Below are 27,210 nucleotides of genomic sequence, written 5' to 3'. Positions count from 1 at the left end.
TCAATTCAATACTGACTGACATGTAATTTACTACGAAATCGATGAAATGAATATGTAATTTCATATCTCACTTGAAATCAAATAGGAAAATACTTCATGTGCTTCGATTCTTTTTTAAACTTTTTAATTCAATTGTAATTAAAGATGTTATCTATTAATATTTTTAATATCCTGCTTTAAATTATGTTTTTATTTTCTATTATATTATTACATATTTTATTTTTACTTTAAATTGGTTGATTTTTCGTTTATTTTGAATCACAAGCGACTGTGATGTTGCTTTACAGAGTGTTAATTTTGTCGTTTGCAATTGTAGCATTGTTTATTTCTAATGTGGTAAGTCTTCTTCGAGATTTTTGTAAAAAATATTATCATACTGTCTTTTAAGCGCCGTTTAAAGTTTAAAGCGCAAGAAATAATATCTTGTTATTCAAATCCGACTATAAACTACATAAAATAAAAGGATCATCTAAATAGTTAACCATACACATAAAATAAAAAATTGCAGCTTCGTTGAGATATATGGACTCGCAGCCACTTAAAAAGTTGTTGCAAACAAGGGAAGTTATTGTTCTTTTAATAGCATTCTTCATAATTTCACTTCCCGCTTAACATCCGCTTAACTCTTAACCTCTATCTGAAATTAATCGAATTTATAGGAACGCGATTTTCTTCTTTAACCCTAGAATACTCTTGTACGTAAAAATTACGTATCATTGTAAGATAGTAGATAAGTTAGTAGGTGTTGGTGTATCGCGATCCCTGAGGGTCAACACGTAAATTTTACTTGTGAAGAGCATTAATAGATAAATACACGTACGTTAATTTGACGTGTCAAGAGTTTTATCGGACATTTTTTTATTATAAAATGAGTAGAAAGGCACTAACATATGCCGAACTTAAACGGTTGATTTACGAGAGTAGTGAGAGTGAGGAAGAAGATCATATTGAAGTGGATAGCGCTGGAATTGTTAGTGATTCTGATGCATTGTTGATCCCGATTTTGTTCCCGATGAAGAAAATGTGGAGGAGGACGTGGAGAAAAGTCTAAGATGTTTATGGAAAAATACAAAGAGTACTACAATGCCTACAAAAAAAGCGAAGACTAGCAGCTGAAAGGAGAGAAATTACTGCTTTTGCCCCCATATCAGAAATATGGGAGGAATTTATTAAATTTATGGAAGGACTACTACAAGGAACTATTAACAGAACAAAGACCACAATTCATTGGAAAAGAAAACAGGCGAAGACGAAGCAGATTCCCACAACAAGAAATAGAAATAACAGATAGGGAAATGAGAACGGCCATAAAAGCAATCAAAAATAAGAAAGCACCGGGACCTGGAGGCATCTCACCTGAGCTTATAAAATACGGATCAAAAAAATTACACCGGATGATACAATGCATATTTCAGAAAGCCATAAATGGAGAACAGCTCCCAAAGGAATGGACGGCGGCATATATGACATCTATATTTAAGAAAGGAGATAGAAAACGATGCGAAAACTACAGAGGAATAAGCGTAATATCATCAATAGGAAGATTATATGGGAAGATACTACGAGAAAAGATAGAGCAAGCGATAAAAGGCAAAATCGGAGAGGATCAGGCAGGCTTCACGGCAGGAAGATCATGCATAGACCACATATACACACTGGAACAACTGTTGGAAAAGAAAAAAGCAAAAAATAGAGATATACACTTGGCATTTGTGGACCTGAGAAAGGCGTATGACTCTGTACCAAGGTCAGAACTATGGGAGGCAATGTACAAATTAGAAATACAGACGGAACTCATAGAAGCTACAAAAGCTCTGTATAAAGAAAATAAAGTGTCCATTAAAATGGGAACAAGAATCATAGGAGACTTCACCACAACAAAAGGGCTCCTGCAGGGTTGTTCCACATCTCCAACCCTATTCAAAATATACTTAGAGAAAGCCTTGACTACATGGAAAAGAAAATGCGAAGGCATGGGAGTACCGGTACGGAACGAATACCTATATACATTAAGTTTTGCAGACGATCAAGTAGTGATTGCACAAGACCAAGACGACCTCAGCTACATGATGAAAAAACTACAAGAAGAATATACCAAGGCTGGCCTAGATATTAACCTCGCGAAAACAGAGTACCTATCTACAAGTGAAGAAGACATAGAAGATCTACAGATTGATGACAACGTAACAATCAAAGGAAAGGATAAATTCAAATACCTGGGGTTTATAATCACGAAAAAGGCAACAACAGAGGAAGAAATTACACAAAGATTAGGACAAACAAGAACAGCAATCCGACAACTTAACTCAGTATGGTGGGATAGACACCTAAATATGAAGACAAAAACGCAGATTTATAAAACATTAGTGCGAAGTATTATGACATATGGGGCTGAAAATTGGATCATAAACAAGAAAACCAGCAGTAAGATAGTAGCAACAGAGATGGAATGCCTGCGAAGATGCTGCAGAGTAACAAGAATGGATAGGAGAAGTAATGACGAAATAAAGCAAAGAACATCAATAGAAACAGACATACTAACATATATAGAACAAAAAAGACTAAAGTGGTATGGACATGTAAGAAGAACTAGCGACAGCAGATGGATAAAGAAAATAACCGAATGGAGCCCCATAGGAAGCAGGAAAAGAGGACGACCCCGAAAATCCTGGAGGAACGAAGTAGACGACGCCATGAGTAAGAGAGGACTGAACGATGGAGAATGGAACAACAGAGAGAGATGGAAACGGTTGAGCGAGGGAAGGCAGTGAATACTGTAGAATCCCTAAATATATATATATATATATATATATATATATATATATATATATATATATATATATATATATATATTTATTAACCATTGTAAAACAAATTACAAGTCCAGTTCATATTTGAGAATTGATGAGCAGCTGGTGGGTTTTAGGGGAAAATGCAATTTTCGCATGTGCATACCAAATAAACCTGCTAAGTACATGTTAAAATTGGTTTTGTTATACGATATCGCCACCAAGTACTTGGTCAATGCTGAACCGTATTTGGGCAAATCTACCCAAACAAATGGCCTTCCTCTAGCCGATTACTTTGTAACTGTTTTAACAGCTCCAATTCACGGCACTAACTGGAACCTGACCATGGACAACTGGTTCATGAATATTTCTTTGGCAGAGAAATTACTAAAAAGGCCCTATAATTTGACAATACTTGGGACGATCCGGAAGAATAAACCACACATTCCATCAGAATTATTGGAAAATAATAAGCAACGTCAGATTAACACGTCTATGTACGCATATAGTAAAACTTGCTCCTTGGTGTCCTATAAACCTAAAAATAATAAAATAGTGACTCTACTATCAACAATGCATAAAATGGGAACAGTTAACACAAATACAAAAAAACCCGAAATGATAATGTCGTATAATTCCACGAAAGGAGCAGTCGATATGTTTGACCAAATGTGTCAAAATATGTGTGCGAACCGCAAGATCAAAATATGGCCGATGTGCATATTTTATAATATGATCAATATGGCTTGCATCAATGCCTACGTTATTTATTCGCATAACGTTTTTACTCAAAGTGGAAAACCCTTACAAAGACAGCAGTTTATGATGGAGCTTCATAACAAACTTACAGAACCTCACCAGACAAGTTGCTTAGAAAATAAAAAATTGAACTGTGAATTAAAAAAAAATATTTCTGAGGTCTTGGAAAAAGAAGATACTCCCGAAGGTGTAACAGAAAACCAAAAAGGTCCAAGGAAGTATTGCTCAATCTGTCCCACAACAATTAAATGAATGACGACCACTTATTGCCCGAAATGCAAAACACCTATTTGCGGAGAACACCAAATTAGGCAGTGTTAAAACTATTATTGAATATGTTATTATTTTTTTTATTGAATATGTTATTAGTAAATTTTTTTTTGTGTATTTCAGTTTGCAACAAATATTTTATTAATTTACCACTGTTCTTAGATTTGTTAATTTAATATACGTAAATTTAACGTGTTAAGAGTATTAAGCGTTTTATTACGTACGAGAGGGTTCTAGGGTCAAAAATCATTCTGATCTGTTAGTTTTTGCTAGTGACAAGGGTAACACTACTGTGTTAAGGAATATAGAGCAGTATCTTGGTCTAAGTGAATTACTTCTAGATGATTTTAGATACTACCAACCTCCTTCGAACAACCCCAACTCCAAGTTTACCAAAAAAATTAACAAATGTGTTACATCTTTAAAGAATAATAATTAAACTTCTTGTTACGTTCCAAATTTAAAGTAGAAAGTCCCACCTCTATTTTATCAAAATTTAAATAATTCAAGACGTGTAAGAGCGGTTGCCTATAATATATTATAAGCAAGGTGGCGAAAATAAAATTAGTAATTTTCAAATAGGGGTAATGTCTGGCAAATTGTGCTGATGAAGTTAAGGGAAAACGTCCTCTTTTTTGTGAAGAAACTAATTTAGATCGTTCTTTCTAGAGTCATCTTGGAAGAATTGGGATCATAAAATTGAAATGTTTGAATCTCGGTATTATTCGGTGACCTCCGTGTGTCAAGTTGTCAAGTGTTTGGAAAGTCGACGGAAAGAAAGTGATTCTAGGTTTGACGGTGTTACTGAAAGGTTGGGCTAGATTAAAAACGGCATTTTGTTTTTTGCTTTAGCTGCTGTTCCATGTGGGATCTGGACTAGTCCGAACCGTGTGGATATTCAAGGGGATTTGCTGCCTTCGTGGAAGGGTTTTTTTGGAATATCCACAATTTCGCTAAAAAAAGCGGATCTACAGTATACGTGAATACCGGGAGTCGCATTTAGATCAAGAAATTAGCCTTAATCACGAGTCCAAATAGCCGACTACGTTTCGGTCCAATTTGGGATATTTCAAACCCCTAATCTGGCTAAGAAGGGGTTGGTTTGTTTGTTTTTCCTGCTTCTTCTTCTTCGTATTTTTCCGTCTGGCTGTAATTTTCAACTTTTCAACATTGTCACACAAGTCTATGTACAGCGGCAATCGTATGGGATTTTGGATTGAAGACACGCTGAACTGTAACTGGAATTCCACGCGGTGAAGTATATGAAAATTCGAGGTATGGATCGATAATTAATTTTCAACGCAAGATTTAAGCGCCGTCTAATTTGTTTACGGAACACAATAGTTTTTTTTAAAGATTATTTGCTGTTAGTTTTTATTTTCAAATTTACAAATACTTTACAGTTTTTTTTAAAGATTATTTGCGGTTTATTTTATTAATTAAATATTTACACATACCTATTTTAATTTTGTAAACTGCGTCTAAGGGGGGGTTATATATTTGAGATTTATTTTTTTATATTATTTTCTGCGCACGCACTTGAGCTCACGTGGTGTCCTATTTGCGTTAATTATTATTTTTGGTTGGTATTGAACCGCACACCCCTTAGCGTCCGGTACTTTTGATACGTTTTACCTTTTATTTTGTTCTGTTAAGTAGAAATAACTTATGAATTTTTGTTAGGCAAGTAGAAGCCGCATTTTTATATTATTTTTTTTATTAAGCCTATGGTAAAGTTAAATAATATTGTAATATGTATTTATTTTCAACTATCTTGGGAATCTATTTATTAAAATTGACTAAATTCTAATCTGACAATTTCATTTATTTTTTTTATTTATTCAGGTTGTATACTGTTACTTAGTATTTTAGTAGTAAACCTATTGGTAAGTTGGTGGTTTATTGAATAGTAACGTAAGGGAAGGCTGTGGGCCAATTTACCTGGCGCCCCTGATATAACTTCGGATTTTTTTGTTTTGTGGACCGCATGACCATCTCCACTGTTTTGTCTAGCCGCGAGCCATTCCCAGACTGTCACCGTATAGTACTTTTCTTTCCGGGTGTACGTCTGATTTATATTTGGTACATTTTGTAATGTTTTTATATAGATTCGGTTTTGTACGCCACATTCTAATGGGGTAGTGATGACTCTCCCATAGCCTCTCCTACTCAAATGTAAGCCTCATCTTCAAGTTGGCGCACTCTGTTATCAGAAACGAGGCTCTGATGGTCGACTATCAGCGGAATAACTATAACAACTGAAATTAAGGAAATATAATTCCATGCACAAAAGGAGTACAAAAAGATAAATCTCATAGTATCTGGACACTCCCTTAGATATCAACCAATATCAGGCACATATCAATAATAAGCTACTACTGCATGAAACCTCCGAGAACGATCTTAACAACTCGAATAATTACATCATAAAGGTCTTTCCTAAAAGAAAATCAGATAGTAAAATAATATACTGAAACGCTGCTGGACCAAAGAAGACAACAATGAGAAACGATAAGAATGCAGACAGCCAAATTCTAAGAGAAATAAATAAAACTGTTTCGAAGTTCTACGTAGAAAGCTAACGAATGGGAAATGCGAAGTTCATAAATTAAGAAACAAGCAAAATTAAATAATATCACATAAAGACGAATTAATACAGGTCGTCAAAGAGTTCTAGGAAGAAGAGGAATTATATGGAAGTAGACGAGAAGATTAAACAGGAATACAAACAGCCATTTCAAAGAAGATTATGAATTAAGGTTCCGAACTAATGCCAAAGATAAAGGTAGATGAGATTCGACAAGTATTAAGAAAAATGAAAAATAACAAAGCTTCAGAAAGGGATGGAATTTTAATAGAAGCTATCGTAAATAGAGGAGATATGTTATTAAATTAAGGAAACTGTTTAATCTATTTTTGCAGCAGAGAGGTGCCCAAAGAATGGAACAATGCTATAACCATCCTTTTGCATAAAAAGGAGATAGAATGGACCTAGAAAATTATAGAGCTATTATCCTGTTGAACCACATATACAAGCTCTTCACTAGGTTAGTGACATCAAAATTGGAGAAAAAATTAGATTTCTATCAACCGAGAGAGCAGGCAGGATTTCGTTCAAATTATGGTACCAATGGTCACCTCCATAAAGTAAAGACACTCATTAAAAAATCTTTTGAGAACAACAAACCTCTTGTCCTAACCTTCATAGATTTTCATAAAGCGTTCGACACAATCGAAATAGACAGGCTTATAAAAGCAATAAATGACAGCAGGATTGACCATAGGTATAGTGAATTTATTTACAATATTTACAAAAATTCCACTATGACTGTTAAGATACACGATAAACCCCGACCAATAAAAATAAAACTTGGGATAAAGCAAGGAGATACATTGTCACCGAAATTATTTATAATGGCATTAGACTATGCCTTTAAGATGGTTAATTGGGACCACAGAGGAGTAACAATAGACGGATTATCACAGATAATTTAGGAGAAACCACAGATATGTTAAACGAATTGGACTTTGCATCTTCGAAGGTGGGCCTCAGAATGAACTTGAACAAAATAAGTTTATGACAAATATGGTCCCCAATAACCATTTAACTATTCAAGACAAAGGGGTAGAACTGGTGGAGAAATATACGTATTAGGGCCATGAAATAAGAATCAGCAGGGATAACCAAACATGCGAAATCCAACGACGGACTACTTTAGCGTGGGAAGCCTTTGGAAAACTGCAAGACACAGTTAGGGCCAACATACCAATTAGCATCAAAAGAAAAATATTTGACCAATGCGTATTATTGGTCATGACCTATCTGGTAGAAACTATGTCTCTACTCAAGACTATAAATATTCAGGAATTCTACAGTATTCACTGCCTTCCCCCGCTCAACCGTTTCCATCTCTCTCTGTTGTCGCATTCTCCATTGTTTAGGCCTCTCTTACTCATGGCGTCGTCTACTTCGTTCCTCCAGAATTTTCGGGGTCGTCCTCTTTTTCTCCTTCATATGGGGCTCCATTCGGTTATTCTCTTTATCCATCTGCTGTCGCTAGTTCTTCTTACATGTCCATACCACTTTAGTCTTTTTTGTTCTATATATGTTAGTATGTCTGTTTCTATTGATGTTCTTTGCTTTATATCGTCATTACTTCTCCTATCCATTCTTGTTGCTCTGCAGCACCTTCGCAGTCATTCCATTTCTGTTGCTACTATCTTACTGCTGTTTTTCTTGTTTAGGATCCAATTTTCAGCCCCATATGTCATAATACTTCGCACTAGTGTTTTATAAATCTGTATTTTTCGCTTCCCAAGACTACGGCTTTGAAATTGAGAATGGCGAATGACGAATGAAACGGTAAACTCACACTCACTCACAGTAAACGAGAAAAATTACAAATTGGAGGCTAAGAGCAGAAAAACGTAGTAGAAGAATACCACCTACACGTTGGGCTGACGACATCAGGCGTATCACCAAAAATTGGAAACAAAGAGCATAAAATCGTAAAGAATGGATGAGCTTAGACCTTTTCATGAAGGCTGAATGATGATGATGATGATAATTCCATTCCAAGAGTGAACGGTTCCACCCGTCTCCTCGAGGGCTTTTGGTTGAACTGAGTAGGCCGCATTTCATAATCTCGATTGGAATGGACGTGGGAGAGGTGACAAGCTGACCTTGAAGAGGAAGAACAAACATCCATATAACAACATATAACATCGGTTCAACTAGAGGAGAAATTGTGGAACATAAATTTTGACATAACGAGACTATCAGAAGTTAAAACATGAGGAGGGTATGTGAACTTATATTCAGGCAATATACTCTACTGTAAAGGAAAGGAAGACTCTATATACGATGGAGTAGGTTTCTTTATCAATAAGAAGAGGAAATCACAAATTCAAATAATTAATAGCATTGCGGAGGGGCGAGAAGGAGTTGATAAAGGCCTATGTCCAAAAATAAACGAAAGAAGGCTAAGAACAATTAACCTTTATATAAATAATTATTCATTCGACCCTATTCAAGCTTTTACATAACTATAATGGATACTGTTCTAGTGTTTTAAATTTAAATAATTTTATACGAATCTTATGCCGTTTATTTTTGATAAATTGTATTCTTCTTCTTCCTATGCCGTCCCCATTAACGGAGGTTGGCGACCACATTTTTAAAAGCTTCTCTGTCTTTTGCAACGTGGAATAATTCGTCTACAGTCATGTTTGTCCAGTCTCGAATATTTCGCAGCCGTGACTTCCTCTTTCTACCTATTCCCTTTTTGCCATCGACTCTACCCTGCATCATGACCTGCAGAAGACTATATGTGTCCAAGGTATGCAGTCTTGCGTACTTTTATCGTTCTCAACAATTTTTTGTCTCGACCCATCCTTCTCAGCACTTCCTCATTGGTCACCCTGGCAGTCTATGGAATTCTCAACATTCTCCGGTATATCCAAAGTTCAAAGGCTTCAATCTTTTTAACTATTTGCGCTTTTAGTGTCCATGTTTCTACCCGTACAATAGTTGCGACCAGACGTAACATTCAACAAACCTCAGTCTCAGCGCAGTATTCAGATTTTTGTCACAGAACAATTGTTTGAATTTTAAGAACGCTGCCCTTGCCATTTCTATTCGTACCCGGATCTCTTGGTCTGGATCTAATTCTGTGTTGATGTAAGCTCCCAGATATTTATATTTTGTCACTCTCTTTATTTGCTGTCCACCAAGAGTTAGTTGTTCATTATTTATTGGACTCCTTGATACTATCATAAATTTGGTCTTATCTGTGTTAATGCCAAGTCCCATTTGAATGCATTCACTATTTATTGCATCTAGTAAAGTTTGTAGTTCTTCTATACTTTCAGCCATAATTACCGTGTCATCTGCAAATCTCATGGTGTTTTCTCCACCAATTCTTATTCCCTCTTTTCTTTCCCATAAGGCTTTTCTGAATATGACCTGTGAGTACACGTTGAAAAGCGTCGGAGACAAGACGCATCCTTGCCTAACCCCTCTCGCAATCGGTATATTATTTGTTTCTATATCGTTCACCTTTACCACTGCTTTCTGGTTCCAGTATATATCCTTAATAAACTCAATGTCTTTTTTGTCTAAATTGATGTTTTTTAATTCATCTATTAACTTCATATGCTGCACTCGGTCAAAGGCCTTCCTAAAGTCTATGAAGCATACATATGCACTCTTGTTATATTCCCGACATTTCTGCAAGAGTACCGTCAACGCAAATAATGCTTCTCTTGTACCCATGCCTCCTCTGAAGCCAAACTGAGTTTCATCTATCTGCTCCTCACATTTCTTATAAATTCGGTTTTGAACAATTTTCAAGAGAATCTTTAAAGGGTGGCACATTAGGCTTATCAATCTATAGTCATTACATGATTTGGGATTGTTGTTTTTTGGTAGAGGTAAAAATATCGATTTAAGCCATTCTTCCGGATGTTGCCCTCTACATATATGTGGTTGAGAATTCGGGTGTCTATTTATATTACCGTCATCTAAGGCTTTTAACAGTTCAACTGGAATTTGATCAGGACCCGGTGCTTTTCCTTGTTTTGCATTCTGTAGGGCATTCTTTACTTCTGAGGGTAAAATTTGTAGGTATTGTTTTTCTTCACCTATATCTTGTTCATTTTCTCTCTCGTCATGGAGCAGATGGATTATATATTGTTCCCATACTTCCTTTATTTTGCTCTCTTCAGTAAGTATTTCTCCATTATTATCTCTTGTTATGAGTGTTCTTCTTTGTCTGGTGTTGCCTGTAAGTTCTTTCATTTTTTTATGTAAGTTTGAGGTGTCATGTTTGTTGCTGAGTTCTTCCAATTCCTGGCATTCTTTGTTCATCCATTCCTCCTTAGCCTTTCTGATTTCATATTTGATTTTATTCTTGATGGTTTTATATTTATTTTCATCTTTATTTTTGTATTTTCTTTTTTCATTTATTAGCTCAACTATTTCCGGTGTCATCCAGTCTTTTTTAGTGGTTTTCTCTTCTTCGCCTAGGACCTCCTTTCCCGCTTTTAGTATGGCTTTTTTCATATCTGCCCATTCAACGCTTCCTTCAGTTAATTTATTTATCTCTGCGTTTAGTTGCTGTTGTCAGTTGTCGTCTTTTAGGTTTTTGATGTTAATTTTGGTGGTTTTAACTTTTTTCTCCGGTTTCCTGAGTTTAATGTTGACGTTTGCTAGTAATAGATTATGATCCGTATCTGCATCTGCGCTTGGATAGGTTTTTGCACTTTGTACTCCATTACGAAATCTTTTGTTAATCATTATAAAATCTATTTGGTTTCTGATTATATTGTTGGTGTTATCTTTTGGAGAAGTCCACGTGTATAATCTTCGTAAGGGTAGGTCGTAGTATGTATTTGTTATGACTAATTCTTTCTCCTGGCAGTACTGGACTAGTCTGTCTCCTCTTTCGTTTCTTTTACCTAACCCAAAATTTCCTACTATATTTCCAGTTTTTCCTCGACCGACTTTAGCATTAAAGTCGCCCATAATTATTTTTACCTCCTGCTTCTTTATGTTTTTTGTTAACAGTTCTAAGTCCGCGTAGAATTTTTCGACCTCAGCATCATTGCTATCAGATGATGGAGCATACACTTGGATTAGATTTATGTTTAGAGGTTTGGCTTTCAGCTGAAGTAGCATCATATGTTGATAAATTGTAGGAAACATAAATTTTAGGTCCACGAAAGAGGACTAAATTTCGTCTAGAGTCCATCTAATTTACTTACCGTTGCACGTCATTATCATTGACAGAGATCGAAGTTGACATAGTTGCCAAAGTATAAAAAAATCCTGTATCCATTTTAAATCAAATAGGTCACATAATTATTGCAAAAGTGGATTATATAACAAAACAAATTAATATTTAATGTAAATAAATAGAAACAAAACAAGGGTTAAAAAATAATCTTGATAAAAACAATTTGAGCCGCTTGTATTCGTTGTATAAAGATGTAAAATGGAATACTTAAACAAAAACAACACTTTTTTCATTACTTATTAACATTAGTCAACACCGCAACTGTCAAATAAGTGTTACCAATTTACGCCAAAATATGACCTTCGTTCGATTACAGTTACAGTGTGTTCCGAACAAATGTTCTCCATAAAAACGCTTTATAATGCATTTATACAAATTAAATGAAACATATTATTGTGTATTTCTTTAAGTTAACATTAATAGAAATCTTTAAATATTATTTCTACGCGTATATAATAAAATATGTATAGTGGCTGTAATACCAGTGTACTCGGCAAAGTGATTCTAAAAAAGAACACACCTACCGCCTAAATATTTCGTGTTAGTATCATGTGACCTCACGGGCTATGACGCGGATGACGTGCAACGGTAAGTAAATTAGATGAAGTATACACAAATGTTACCAAACGGTTTTATAGCGTTTTGAAATTTTTGTCTGATAGATTATATGAGTTTTATAGAATTATTGGTCTTTACAGGATTTTATTCATTATGCAAAATCCCCCCCACCTCCCGTCAATTGTACCAACTGGATACCAACTACCTATAAGCTGAGTTACGTATACCTCAAAGAAGCACATATATTATATGCTAGTGTTAATGGATTTTGACAAGAGCTATGACCTTGTAAATAACAGATAAACTTGTGTACTGCATCGGCATGATTCATAGCTTTGGTCAAAATCCAATACCTTCTTTATTGATTTAATATTTTACATTATTCTACGTTATATCTTATGCATTTTCATGAATTCTACACGCTTTATTATATTTATTTCTATTCTTTTACAGGATCTGAAAGGATCAGGATATATTTTTAATAATGAGTTTGCACGAATCACTGATGGTAATACCTCTTGGTTAAAAATGACATATTTTACATTTGGTCAGTATAATCGTACCGCCAAAGCAGCAAACTTTGAACTGGATATCTTTATGGACGTAACCAAAGACAATGACGTTATGGTAATAAAATATACCAATATATTTACAAAATAATCTTTCTTAAACCCATATATAAATTTTAAAACTAACCTGCTTTTAAACAGATTACTTTTAGCATAGACGTATCTCTCTGCAGAAAATTTTTGCTTAACATTGAACAATAAAAGCTGTTCAAATATTAACCTTTTTGTCTATACCCAGGCACCTGGGTATCCTTGGTAATTGTTTTATCTGAATCATTGACGATACTATAAATATTTTTATTCGAGCTTCTAGTTATTCCTAAAATTATTTAGGACGAAGAGATTTATAATAAAAACCAAAGAAAAAAATGCATATAATATATTAAAATTAATAAAGTTTTTACACCATTACGTCGTCCACACCCGTGGCACCCGGGAACAGTAATGTTTAGTAAATTATGAAGCTCTGTCTAGTTTTTTTTATAATAAAAGTGATATGGAAACGTAAATAAAAGTTACATTTTAAACACATTGTCCACACTTACTTATATTTACTGAGTGTTCGTTACATAGTGGACGATTACAAACATTATACGATTTTCGTGTCTTTCTTAGCCGCTTTTTCGCTAAAGACATACAAATGTAGCAGTTTCCAACAATTTTGAGGCGTCCAGTGGAATCTCGAAGTGGTAATGACTCTGCAGTATTACTTGAATCTGTAGGTAGAGGTTTTCCTAACATACACTCAATTCCTGACCTTGATGAAAAATTTCGGTATACATTTGGTACTTTAGATCTAGCAGAAATTGCAGGCATCACTAGTTGTTTCCCTAAGTCTTGTAGCAAAATTCTACGCTTACTGGTTTCAGTAGAATTCTGTGGATTATTCTCTGTATAAATTATATAGGTTGCTAGGCAAGCTACGTCTAGGATATTGTAAAAGAAGGCTACTGGCCAACGCAAAGTTCTGCGTTTAGTGGAATAATGAGAAACCATTTTGTCCATGTTGTCTACGCCTCCTTTAGTTGTATTATAGAACTGAATTATTTCAGGTTTATTTTTTGGGCCACTTACATTATCGTTGTCATGCATTGTTGACAGCAAGATAACGCTTTTTTTCTTTTTTGGTACATATGAACAAATAGTAACACGATCTGGACTGAATCCGTGTAATGACGATTCAGGCTCACGCTCTGGCGAAGGCAGCATTTCTTGTGGAATATATGGTTTGTTTCTTTTCAAAGTACCAACTAATGATAAATTCCAAGACAACAGGAGACGGGCTAGTGGAAGAGTTGTGAAAAAATTATCCATTGTTTTGTTTCGTCCAGAATTTTTGTATCGGTAACACAAATCTTTTACTACGCGTTCACCTTGATTAGTTTCACGTCCAGTCAAATTTTTTCCAGTATAAATTTGTCCAGTAAGTGGATACGAATTATTGGCGTCACAAACCCACCAAACCTTGATGCCATACTTGGCAGGTTTTGCTGGCATATATTGCGTGAAACGTGTCCTACCTCTAAAAGGAAATAACTGTTCATCCACAGTAAGAGAATCCGACGGTATATAGTTACGACGTAAATTATCATTGAGAAGATGGAATATATCTGTAATAGCTGCAGCTTTATCATTTTGCAAACGTTCTGCACGTGTTTTGTCATTGTCAAACCGTAAGAATCTGCTGATGCTCCAAAAGCGATTTATGCCCATACTTGCTCGGTACAAAGGATGAGAGTTTGTTTTCCATAAATCTTTCGAGTGCTCTGAATTTGAACGCCGTACTCCTGCTCTAATAAGAATACCTAAGTATGCATCAAATTCTTCTGTTTTGAGTGACTTCCAAACATTTCGAGGTTTGTCGGGGTTTTCAACATTATACTTTTCACAAAAGCTATTAGCTTTTCGATTGGTTTCGCGTATAATTATGTCACACATTGCGTCACTGAAAACACATTTGAATGTATCTCTAATCGAAAGAGTTTTAGTAGAACGTACTGGGCCCGTTTTTTCACGCAAAAGGTTACGTTTCACTGTTCGACTTACAGTAAACGGTTTTCGTTGCCAAATCGTTTTATCTTTTGCAACCAGAACATCACTTTGGGAAGAACTTTCTTGAAAATCGTCAAAATCTTCATCACTACTATCGTCGCCGTCGGTATCGATTTCAATCTTATTATTGATATCAGTAAAAACGTCCTCTACGTCAGAAGCTTCATCTTCATCCGGTTTGCTTTGCGAAACATAGTCCTCATCTGATTCCTGGTTTTCGATATTTTTGTCTACTTCCTCATCTATATCGTCTATAAATTGTTGCAAGTACTTCTGTTGCTTTTCATACGTCATTCTAAAATTGAATGATCTATGTATAAAACATTGTAAAAATAAACAGTAATAACTTACCTTCTAAATTCGCTAGCACTCACTTCTCTTCTTGCCATTATTACAAGTAATTACAACATAAAACACGCATATAGTCACAAAAATATTAACAACTTGTAAGCACAGGTAAATAAACACTGATAGCAAACAAAGAAAAATCCCAATTGTCTGTTATTTTCGGAATGTACAAGCGAAGTTTACCGAAACAATGCCGGGTACCTGGGTAGCACGGGTATAGACTCCCGTATCAGGTACTTGGGTATTGATATAACGGTTAAAATTAGAGCATCATCGGCTGGAACTATTGTGCGCTAACTGATAACAGTTAGAAGATATTTCGAAGCGCTGTCGCATCGCCTTTAATAATGGCATCGCTGATTGCAGACGAAGCATCATGTATACTATGTACACTAAACCTATATTGAAGAGCCAATATATCCGGCCTTTTGTTTTAATGGCTACCTTTACTAAACATATATTAACATGTCCTGATAGCATGTTTATATTTAGCTTTCAGTGAAGGACCAATATTGTGATGTACAGAATTTTGCATGCTAAACCAAATACATAATCCAATTGCCAACCAATTAAATTAAAAGTGATAATAGTTTAAACAAAAGATCAGAAATTCAAAACCTAAGCAAAATTATAATTATATTATTTCGTTATAATTTATATATAAAACTTGAAAAATATCACATTTTTATTTAATTTTCCATATATCTGTTACATTTTTTCAGACATCTATCAATGGTGAATAAATCTTCTTCTTTTTTGTTACTAAACAAAAAAGAATTTTGAAACAATTTTATTTTTGACAATATAATTGTCGAAGGTAAACATTTTAAGTTGGCATTTATGACATTGAGGCTTATTTGTAATTGGTTGCTACTTTAAACTATTTATAAATTCAATTATTTTTTGTTAAGAAAATGTTTTTAAAATTATTAAAATTTCAGGGAAGAATTTATTAGATAAGGGCATTTTAGTATTAATTCTTTTTGACATGTATTTGCAGCAATTTTTATTAACGAAACTAATTTTATTTGGCGAGTTAACAAAAAATGTTTTTCTTTATAGTTCAACTTTGTAAGATATTTTGTCTTTTTTAGCAGCTCTTGAAGAATTGTAAACACAATTGAAAGCTCGAGATATTAAATAGTTAACCAATAGCCCCTTTTATTGACTCCAACCCATCAAAACCATTTATATATTTTTTCCAAACGAGTCACAAGTACTTCTTTTTTCTTACTCTTATATATATATATATATATATATATATATATATATATATATATATATATATATATATACATATATATATATATATATATATATATTTATATATATATATACATATATATATATATATATATATATATATATATATATATATATATATATATATATATATATATATATATATATATATATATATATATATATATATATATTCAACCGATTATACAGACCCGAAACGCATAGGTATACCGACGTTACCAGTCCAAAATTGACGTTACCAGACCCGCAAAAGGGTCTGGCAACGTTTTCTTCGTTATTTACATATCATATGCATCCCCGTACATGCCACTAAATTTTTAGAGAATTTTATTTGGGACTGCTATGACGGTTACACACCACATTATACACAGTTTTAGTTCAAATGATAATTGTGAAGAGGGAGCGCAGTTCATTTCTGTATATCGTATATAATTTAAATTCCTTCTTACAACCTCTAAGACTTTCTCAGGCCCAAAAAATGGCAACGCTGTATGTTAGTAGTTACTGTTATTTAAATATTTTTAAAGGTATCAAATATCAAATCATTACTCATCCGTACATACTACAGACTACCGACACGTTTTTAGATCCTACGTTGTTAAAACGATTATTATAGGCACATTCGAAACGATTAGATAAAGTAATTATATAATATACTTACTTGCTGTCATATACTTTTTATTTTTAATTTATAAGACTTACTTATTTAAGAAGACAAAAAAAAACGCATCAACCTCTCAGGGTTATTAGCGTTACAATAGGTTTATACAATTAATAGTTTTACATGTAGGTTTCAGTAATAATATAAATAATTAAATTTCGTTTAGTAAATTGATGTCCTTTAGGGAATTAAACAGTTTTTGGAGGTCACTGTTCCCATTGAAGGCACTTTTAAGTGAGGTCGGGATGCAATGTTTCTTTCGTTCACTTTTATATTTATCGTGTTTTACAGATAATTCAGAGTTGCAAATTTCACAAATTGGCTTGTTTCTTCTCTTCAGCAAGCATTTGTGTGTGATTTTCGTATATCCGATACACAAACGTGTCACTATCACTTGTTCTCTTCACTTCCTTGATTTTGATTTCCATGGTTGTCCACTTTCGTTTATTCCTAGTAATTTACTTGGGCTTGGGGTACTTTTCATTTGTCTTGCCAAGTTCTTGTAATCTTGTTTGAAATGAGTTTTTATCTGTGTGTATCGTAATATTAAATATTCTTGATTTTGGATTACTTGTAGCATTTTTAACTGGCGCGTCAACATTTTCGTTTCCTTTTATTCCTTTATGTGACGGGACCCACAAAAATTTTAACTCAGTGTTTTCGTCTAGGATTCTTTTAAGCTCTATATTTTAATGAGAAGTAGAAGGGGATAGTTGCAATAAAGCTGTTGTATGGCTTTAAGCGAACTAAGAGAGTCACTGATTATTATCCTTTTTTGCTTATTTTCCTGATGTATGTGAATAATAGCTTGTAAGATGGCAAATAGTTCAGCAAAGAAAATAGTGGTGATGTCTGGTAATTTAAAAGAGGCTGAGAATTGTTTTGAGTACACAGCAGCTCCTACTCCTTCGTCGTTTTTTGAAGCGTCGGTATAAATTTCATTCACTCCACTATTTGAATTTATTATATGATGGAATTCTTGTTGTATGATAGTTGTTAAAGTTTCTGCTTTGTTGAATTGTGCTAGGCTAAGATCGGATTTAGGTAAAGGTATTGTCCAAGGTGACGGGATGGGAGTGAAGGATAGGTCATAGTTGTTTGGGAATTGAAAATTGGTGTTGACTAAATGTTTTTATACTGTGATAAAAGGGAGGGTCTGTTCGAGAAGTTGAATCAAATTTAGTTGAGAAACGGTCAGCAAATACATTGTGAATTACAAGTTTGTTTTGGTTTGCCGAAACTGCAGCGGCATAACATAGACTTAGGTATTGCCTTCTGTGGGAGATAGGGAGTTCTCCAGATTCACAACAAAGGCTTTAAATCGGGCTAGAATGGTAGGCCCCAAAAGAAATTCAAATAGCTATATTGTGAATAGTATCTAAAGTTTTAAGTAGTGTTTTTTTGGCCAAGTTGTATACAGTAGACCCGTAATCTAATTTTGAGTGAATTATAGCTCTGTATATGTGAAGTAAGCATGAGTAGTCGGCTCCTCAGTTCTTAAAAGCAAGTGATCGTAGTAAATTTAACCTAGGTTGGCAGGATTTCTTCAGGTATTGTATAATTGATTTCTACGTTAGTTTACGATCAAAAATCATTAATGGGAATTTAATTGAGTGTACAAAGAAATTTTCTCTTGTAGTTTAATCTCTGTTGTTCTCAGATGCATAGATGGCTATTATATTCAGAGGTTTGTCTTCTGGTCTAATTTTTACTGCTACTATCCGTTCGAAGACTTATTTACGTTCATGTACATGGTGTAAAAATTTTCTATGTATTAACAGGGCCACTCCTTCTTTGGCTCTCGTTTCTCTTACTACACCACTATAAATCATGAGAAACCCATCCAGCATGATTTAATCCCTTGGTTTTTTCTTGGTTTCTTGTAGTGCACATATATCTATATTTTTTTCTATAAGCTCTTTCGTAATTTCTTGTTCTCGAGTGTTTAAGAGATTTTACGTTCAAAGTACGTATATTTTTTTTTCGAAGTTTTTCATAAATTCGTTGTCCTTTTTCTCGCGTTGGTCGTCGTCGTTAAATCAGTCCTGTTCCGAGGCATAATCCTGTTTCTATGAGCTGTATGGGTTTAATATCTATCAGTAGGGTGCTAACCTGGCTGTAAACCCCCTCCTCCTTTATCCGGGCTTGGGACCGGTAACAATTCTGTTACTTTAAATGGGTGTTGCTGTAAGTATTTAGTAGGCATATAAAATTATAATTCTTTTAGAAGTTCTCTATCATTTTGCTTTTATAAAACTTGCGTTCTGAGTTCTATATTGTATTGTGGTCATTAAAGTTGCCAACGAGAATGATTTTACATCAACAGCTTCAATATTTGTGATAGAAGGCAGACGAAGAACAATTAAATTATTTAAAATAAAAATTAAGGCAGCGTCGCCACTGACTCTTGTAAATGTCGTCCCGGGCTGTCGTTCTTTTGGAGGCTACCATTTGGTAGATTTCAACAGTTTTGAGGTATGGATTATGGAAATATTTGAGGTTTTTTTCTAAAGACACAATACATTTAATAAAAATATCCGAAATTAGCCGCTATATTCTCTTAATAATAAAAAAGGGGAAAAGATAGGAAAATACTTAATAGAAGTAATTTTGTGACTGTTGGGAGAAGATGGAATCTTTATCCATCACTTGGGTACTCTAATGTTTGTTATGTTACGATAGATTTAGTATAAGTCTCAATTTTTTTAGATTTTGGGTTATCTTTGATTTTGGTTTGTAATCAGGAAAATATGTTTTTTATTGATCGCTTTATAGGTAAGGGTAAGATAAATCTAAAACATGTTAAAAAGGAAGCCTTTAACGTAAAAGTCGATTTTATAGCTTCTTCCTCGGGGTTGTCTTTGTTGAACGTATTCTCGTTATAAAAAGCAACGGCCTTTTTCGTTACAATAAGCTTTAGGTACTAACAAATCTCCCACTAAATTTTACTAACACAAAAAACCACAAATAAATTTAAAAAAAAACACAAAATCATTTATGGGCACCTTCATTACCCAGAGTGCGCATAAATATAGTAAGTTCGCAGTAACCTTGAAAAAGCAGTCAGCTCTTATGAGAAATCACCGTCAGTGCTCATAAGGGAGGGAGGGGGTTTGACTGCAAAAGCGAAAGCGTTACAATAAAATTTTCACCCAATCTTAATAATCTTCTTTGATAACTATCGTTCCTTCCTCAGTTAGAGTTAATTTGGAAAATGATTCTGTGTTTAATTTTATAATTTTTTTAATGTATTTAAATGTTTCTCTGGTGTCGGTGGTGACATAAGTTCAGGCTTATTTAAAATGCTTATTTAATTTGCTTTAATTTTTATATGATAGGTATCCATTTTATATTGTTAATTTTTAGTTTCCTACATTGGTCAAAATGATTATTTATTTTATATATGATATTAGCTCGAAATATAAGTTAAATTAGATACTAGGTTTACTGCTGTTTTTCCATTGGAGCAAAATCTTTCAAATATATTTATTTGAATCATTAAATATCTATTAGTATTTTCTAATTTTGCGTATGGAATGCAAATTACTTAAATAAAATGTAGTAAGATATTTATCCTAAATGTAAACTATCATGATATTGCAGCTGTGTAATAATAACTAGGAGCTGTTTTAAAATTTATTTATCTTTAAATTGTCGACATTTACTTAAGAGAAAACAAGATTTAAATATTTAATAAAATCAACATTTTATATAAAACAAAATGTAGTGAAATTCTAAAATATTAGTTTTAAACAAATTGCATCACAATGAACAATAAAAGTTAAAAAATTATTTTAAACGATAGGTGTTATAAACTAAAGTTTTAATTCTGATCCAGTCCTTTTCTTCAAACAAATTTAAATTTAAATTTATGAAAGCCATACATTCCTGTTTTTTTGGCGCTTTTTTGTTTATTACATGTGTAGCAAAAAAAGTTAACACAAGTTTTTTGTTTTTTTCTGTCCATTTTTCGCGAGATATTTTTTTATGCAAAGGCTCATTCTCAGTAATAAGGTCAGTATTCTCCCTTTGTCGTTTGTAACATTTTTGTATTTTTTTTTTATTTCATAAATTTTACCCGTTTGATTAGATTTATCTACATTTATCACTTGTGCTTCGACCTCGTTTTCAGTATTTTGTTTATTTTTATTGTTTAATTCGTCTTCTTTATTTTCTTCCAAAAGTAAAATATCTTTTGTAATTTCTATTTCTGTTAAATTCTTTCCCTTAAGCTCGCTTCCTTTTCCAGCATTCAAAAGTAACAGAACTTTTGCCACTTAGCTGTTTGATATACGTCTTCTGTTAACCTAAAATATTACATTAGTTAATTAATTTTGCTTATTTTTTTTTTGATTGGGTAGAACGTTGTAAACGTCAAATGAGAACGCCTCGTAAAAGCTTTCATTTGCAGTTGGTTTAAACAAACTATGGAGTTAATAAATTCATTATAGTAAAACATTTTTAAAATTTGAAATAGATATGTTTCAGGTGTAAATTATTATTCGGAAATTTAAATGCACAACAGCGACATTTTTTTAAAAATTTCAAACGTTAGATTCATAATTTAAATATTTTTATACTAATTTTACTATTTTTAAAATTGAAAAATATTTGATGCAAGTTTTTAAATTTAAAAGGTTTATGGAACGGTAGATTTATTCATAAAATTGTTAATTTCAATTATTCGTAAAATATGGTTGTTCCCAACTTATTTTTTTACATCTCAAATTGTGTAGTATTATAACTTACCTATAAAATTCTAAATGGGTTTTTGGGTGTGGCCCATAAATCATTTTTGGATTTAGGCTCAATAATGTAGAGTACTAGACTGCAATTTTTTATTTTAGCTTAGTACAATACATTAAATATGAAATATTTACTAGCAAATAAAAAAAATAAAAAAAGAAAGTGTTTTTAATAAATACCAGTTAATGAATATAAAATACAAAAATATCTTTAGTCATTTGTTAGGCGTTCTTAATTTCTTTGCACCTTGTTTTATAAAGTTGGTTCTTATTTTCCACTCACATTAATAAATTTTATATTCGTATTGCATTTTAAATATACTAAGAAAAAACGTTTCAATTCAAAAAGAAAATTCTTTATTAAAATATTATGAAAATTCAAGATGATATTAATAGTGACCAAAATTAATTAAACATATATTATGTATTTTATTTAGATAATGCCAGCAAAACCCTAAAATATGAATAGGACTATATCTTTAACTATTATATAAAATGCCTTTATTTACATTATTTGCATATTAAACATATTTTTAAATATCAATATAATAGTTTTTAGGAATAAATTTCAGATGTTTTTCGCAGTATGACACGCATAAATACACAATTTTTCTTTTATTGGTTTTTGAATGGAGCCGGAAAAGTATATTTATAAAAACATAAACAGTTATCACTCCAAGTTTCACTGCTGTGTATTTAATACACAAATCATATGTTCAAGCGATTGAAATTTGAGCTTGTTGGTTAAAATAAACTAAAAATACCTATTGAAATTTAATATTTAAAAAATTTTAACGAACGACTTGACCTTAAACTTGATTTATATTTGAGAAATAAATTGCGAAATAGCGGGAATTTCTGTTTATAGTAACTAAACCTAAAATTGCTGTTCTTTGCGTTCCTTAAATAAATATTGTAGTTAATATTATTAACTCAATTTTTATTAAAAAGTACGTTTACAGAAATAAGCCCCTATAAATGTGTTAATAAAACGATTGTATATACCGTAATTAATCTATATTAATTGCAATTGATGGCAACTTTTGTATGCCCGCCATTTGGAGTAAACAAATCCTTTCAGATGTTTTATATAAATTTTAATATTTTATGAACAACTTTCGGTTAAGAAGTCAAAACGTCAATAGAAAAATATAATTTTAATTCGAATTATTGTGGCTTAAACCCATAAACATATTTTTTAATGTAAACGTGTTCCAAGTCAAAAGTTTTAGAACTAAACCTTTATTTATGTATGTTATATTTAAGCGGGTTCTAATAATTTGTTTTTAGTGGTGTCAAAAAATAATATTGCCTACCTCAGTCGTCAAAGAGCCTGTATTATTTTCATCTTCTGAATTATGAAATTCATATACATCTGTAAAACACTAATATTAGTAAATTATATCACTTATATTATAATATCACCTACCCTTTAAATTATTTTGAGCTAGTTGAACTAACATTTTACTACGTTGGCTCATCTTGGTAAACATATAACGAACTTTAACTTCCGCTAATAACTAACAAGTAAACCACAAAACGCACACTACCAATCATTTTAGCGCCAAAAAATTTGGCAACATTGCGGGGACTGGGTCCGTCCAGTGAATGATACTTTTTCATATATCTGGGTCTGGGAAAACGGTTAAGTTTGTTGGGTCTGGTAAAGATTGTTTACTATCTTAAATTTTTTTTTTATAAATTTTTTTACCCCTCTCAAGTTCCCTTGAATTAATACAATAAAACTACCTAAAAAATACAATATATACTTCTTTTAACAATATATTTCAACTGGGTCTTAGGTGGTCTGTTAAGTATCTTGGGACTGGTAGAGATAGTTGAATCAATATATATATATATATATATATATATATATATATATATATATATATATATATATATATATATATATAAGTGATATATTGAGTGATATATTGATATTATTTACTTTTTATTTTTAAGGTTTATTTTAGTTTTCATATTTTAAAAAATAATGAATATAAGAAGACGCCAATCAGTTTTCCGAAAAAGGTTTGTGATATTCTCGGAACCAAATTTTTCGATCTACCCAACATAACAAAGAACTCAACTTTTAAATCTTGTCCGTTAGTAAAGGTAAGTAAATAATACAGGTAAAATAATACAGAGATTGTTGTGTTTAAATAAATTAGTAAAGTGTCCAATAAAGGATGGTAAATTTTTACTGGTCAAACATTATACACATTAATTTTAACACATTATTTATTATTTTGTGCACCAACTCGTATTGTCTATCTTTTAAGGTTGGCGATTACTTCTTTAAACGCTACCCTATCTTTTGCTACGTAAAATATCTGTTCAACGCTGAGGTTAGTCCAATCTTGAATATTCCACAGCCAAGAATTCGTTTTTTTCCCAAGTCTTGCATGTTGACGTGTAGAAGTGTTCATAAGCTTTCTACCATGTCCAATTCGTCTTAACACTTCTTCGTTTGCAATTGTATGCCGTGCAGAGTTTGTCCACGACATCCACGCCTCCTTTAGTATTATTATAATCTATGATTATTTCTGATTTACCTGTTGCATTATCAATGTTGTCATCGTAATACATAGTAGATAACACTAAAACATTTTTACCTTTTCGGGGTACATACGCTACAAGGGTACACTTCTCTTGAAATGCGAACATACTGGTTTTTTCTGGCCTTTGTTGTGTTAGCACTAGAGGAATTGAGGAAATGAGGTTTATTCTTTCGTAACGTTCCTATAACAGTTAGACGATGTTTACGTTGAAGTAATCGCGCGAGCTGAACGCTTGTGAAAAAATTATCCATGGTAACGTTCCTTCCCGTTCCCCAAATCGGTTCACACAGACGAGGTAATAAGTGACATATTTGACGTATTAACAAAATATTTTCCTGCTGACTGTCTACCAACATATACTTCTATCTTGGACGTATAATACATCTCAGCGTCTGCTAAAGCATATATTTTTATACCGTAACGATTTGGTTTATTGGGTATGTAAACACTGAATGAACATTTGCCGCGAAAGGCTTCTAACTTTTCATCTATCGTAGTATATGCTGAATGTGTCTTAAAATGAACTGGAACCTCTTTAGCGACATCGTAAAGCGATAAATCTCCATTCACCTCCCATTTGTTCTAAATAAATCATCAGTATTCTGATGATTGCTTTTGTTAGCGCCAGATATGTACAACAGCTCAAACAAGCTTTTAATTCTATAAGATCAATTGACCTAGCCGTTCTGTTATTGACTGTGTCATACCGTTTTAATGCTATAAACTTATTGGTGCATTCTACTATTTTTTCTAGAATATCTGCAGTGAAAAAACATTCCCAAATCTCTTTGATCAAAAATTTTCGCCAAATATCACCTTTTGGTCCTGCCAGATTGGGTAAAAGATTTTCAGTAGGAGTTCGAACGTAACGATTAAATTCATGATATTTCCTCCACCTTGTTCCATCTTTCCCAAACAAACGTGGTATGCGCGGTATTACTTCTACTGGTACATGATTTTCGACATATTCTTTTTAACAGAAATCCTCCTCTGAATTGGTATCATTCTAGAACTTCTGAACAATTATCTTGCAAACTTGCATCGTCATCTTCTGATTCCGGTTCGGAATTAACAACAATTTCGGCAAAAAGTTATTGCAACCTGATTTGTTCTCTTTTGTAAGCGATATTCACATACAACTTCTTAAATGAATATCTATTATTTAAACTAACTATGGACCAAAAACGACAAAAACTTTCCGTTGAGTATAACACAAATGGTAACCTCGGTCGCTCACACAGTCAAGTCGAATAACATATGAACTATCCGCACTCGGCCACAGATTTTTTAAGACTAAATAGCGTGATGATTATTAGAATAGAAAGCTACCTGGCCGCGCGGACAAAACAATATGCGCATTTGAGTTTTAGCGCGAAAAATCTACTACGTCGGTGTCAGGGACCTTACGTTACCACTCGAAGGTTAAACACTTGGTTTTTTACCTCCGAGAAGTGGCTTTCACCCACCAAGTTAAAGCAACCCTTGGATCAAGTCCAAAAGTTAAGTCATTTACTGGAATATAAGCAATGTGTAATGCTGTTACCGCTTCTCTAATAATCTAACTAAGTTTAAAGTGGGTTTTTGTAAATAAAAAAAAAAATAGAAAATATTTCCAAATACCTTGAGATTTCCAAATGTCTTTAACAAATACTTTGTATCTACTAGCCTCTTTTCAAATTGAGAATCTGTGTTTTATAAAATTGTTTATTTATTTTTAGGGCCACCAATATGCATACGATATAATGTTGACTTCTAATGGATGGCCTAAATTCTTGCCAGAAGGGCGATTTATATTAACTTTAGATTTCGTATATAAAGACGAACATATTGTCAAAGTAGAGTGGTTTCTCGAAATTATTGCTGTTTAGTTATTTTAATTTTTTTCTGATTTTGATGACAATAAACAAGTAAGAGAATGCGATGTGTACTATTTTTAGAAAGACCTTGTCCTTAAACCAAAAATTATAAAAGATAAGATAAAAGAAATCTAGGTGAAAAAACTGAAAAATTAATATATATATATATATATATATATATATATATATATATATATTACGTATATTATATATATATATATATATATATATATATATATATATATATATATATATATATATATATATATATATATTACGTATATTATATAGTTACTAACATGCATTCGACGTAGCACATATAACGGTTGCATCTCTAGACGACGAGAAGCTTCCTGATGTATCGAGCGCGGGAGAGATCGACCCGTCAAACAAATGAATTAGAGGTGGACTACTCCAGAATATTCTAGTACATAATAACTTTTATATATAAGCAGACCTTTTATGAGTTAAAGTTAGTTGATAAGATATTTTCGTGCTGTAAAATTATAGATAAATATATTTATATAAATTAAGAACCGCTCGTTTTATTTAAAAACGGTACAATATATATATATATATATATATATATATATATATATATATATATATATATATACAAATAAAATGTAATGGCATGTCTCGCAAAACAGAAAACCAATAAAGGTATATCGGTGGAAGGCAACCGTATATACGTATTTCTGACTATTGGTCGTCTTCAGTACGGTGCAGCCAAGTTAAGGATCACTATGGAAAGGATGCACTTGAATTGCAGTATTAACAGCTTGACTATTTAAAAATTCGCGGTCAAGAAATAAGAAACAATATATATATATATATATATATAATATATATATATATATATATATATATATATATATATATATATTGTTATGATTGTTTATTTTGTCTTTAATCTTAGTTTATTGAGCCAATAAAAAAATATAACTTATTTGTTATCAAAAGTAAAATAAAATCCTTATATT

At 32.6% G+C, this 27,210-nt stretch overlaps 2 protein-coding genes across 2 annotated transcripts in view; both read left to right on the top strand.

The window, feature by feature from the left end:
• The window catches only part of LOC140438580 (uncharacterized), a 239,032-nt gene that overhangs the window by 105,841 nt on the left and 105,981 nt on the right, over positions 1-27,210 (top strand). The window lies entirely within an intron of this gene.
• On the top strand, positions 252-26,277 carry CheA84a (Chemosensory protein A 84a). Its single transcript, XM_072529062.1, has 4 exons — positions 252-336; positions 12,626-12,799; positions 23,773-23,925; positions 26,090-26,277. Exons 1-4 carry the CDS (start codon positions 274-276, stop codon positions 26,237-26,239), a joined length of 540 nt encoding a protein of 179 aa, XP_072385163.1. The 5' UTR covers positions 252-273; the 3' UTR covers positions 26,240-26,277.

This window comes from Diabrotica undecimpunctata, chromosome 4 (assembly GCF_040954645.1).
Source record: "Diabrotica undecimpunctata isolate CICGRU chromosome 4, icDiaUnde3, whole genome shotgun sequence".
Taxonomy (NCBI): domain Eukaryota; kingdom Metazoa; phylum Arthropoda; class Insecta; order Coleoptera; family Chrysomelidae; genus Diabrotica; species Diabrotica undecimpunctata.
Note: the sequence above shows the minus strand (reverse complement) of the source record. Positions and strands in the feature narration are given on the sequence as shown.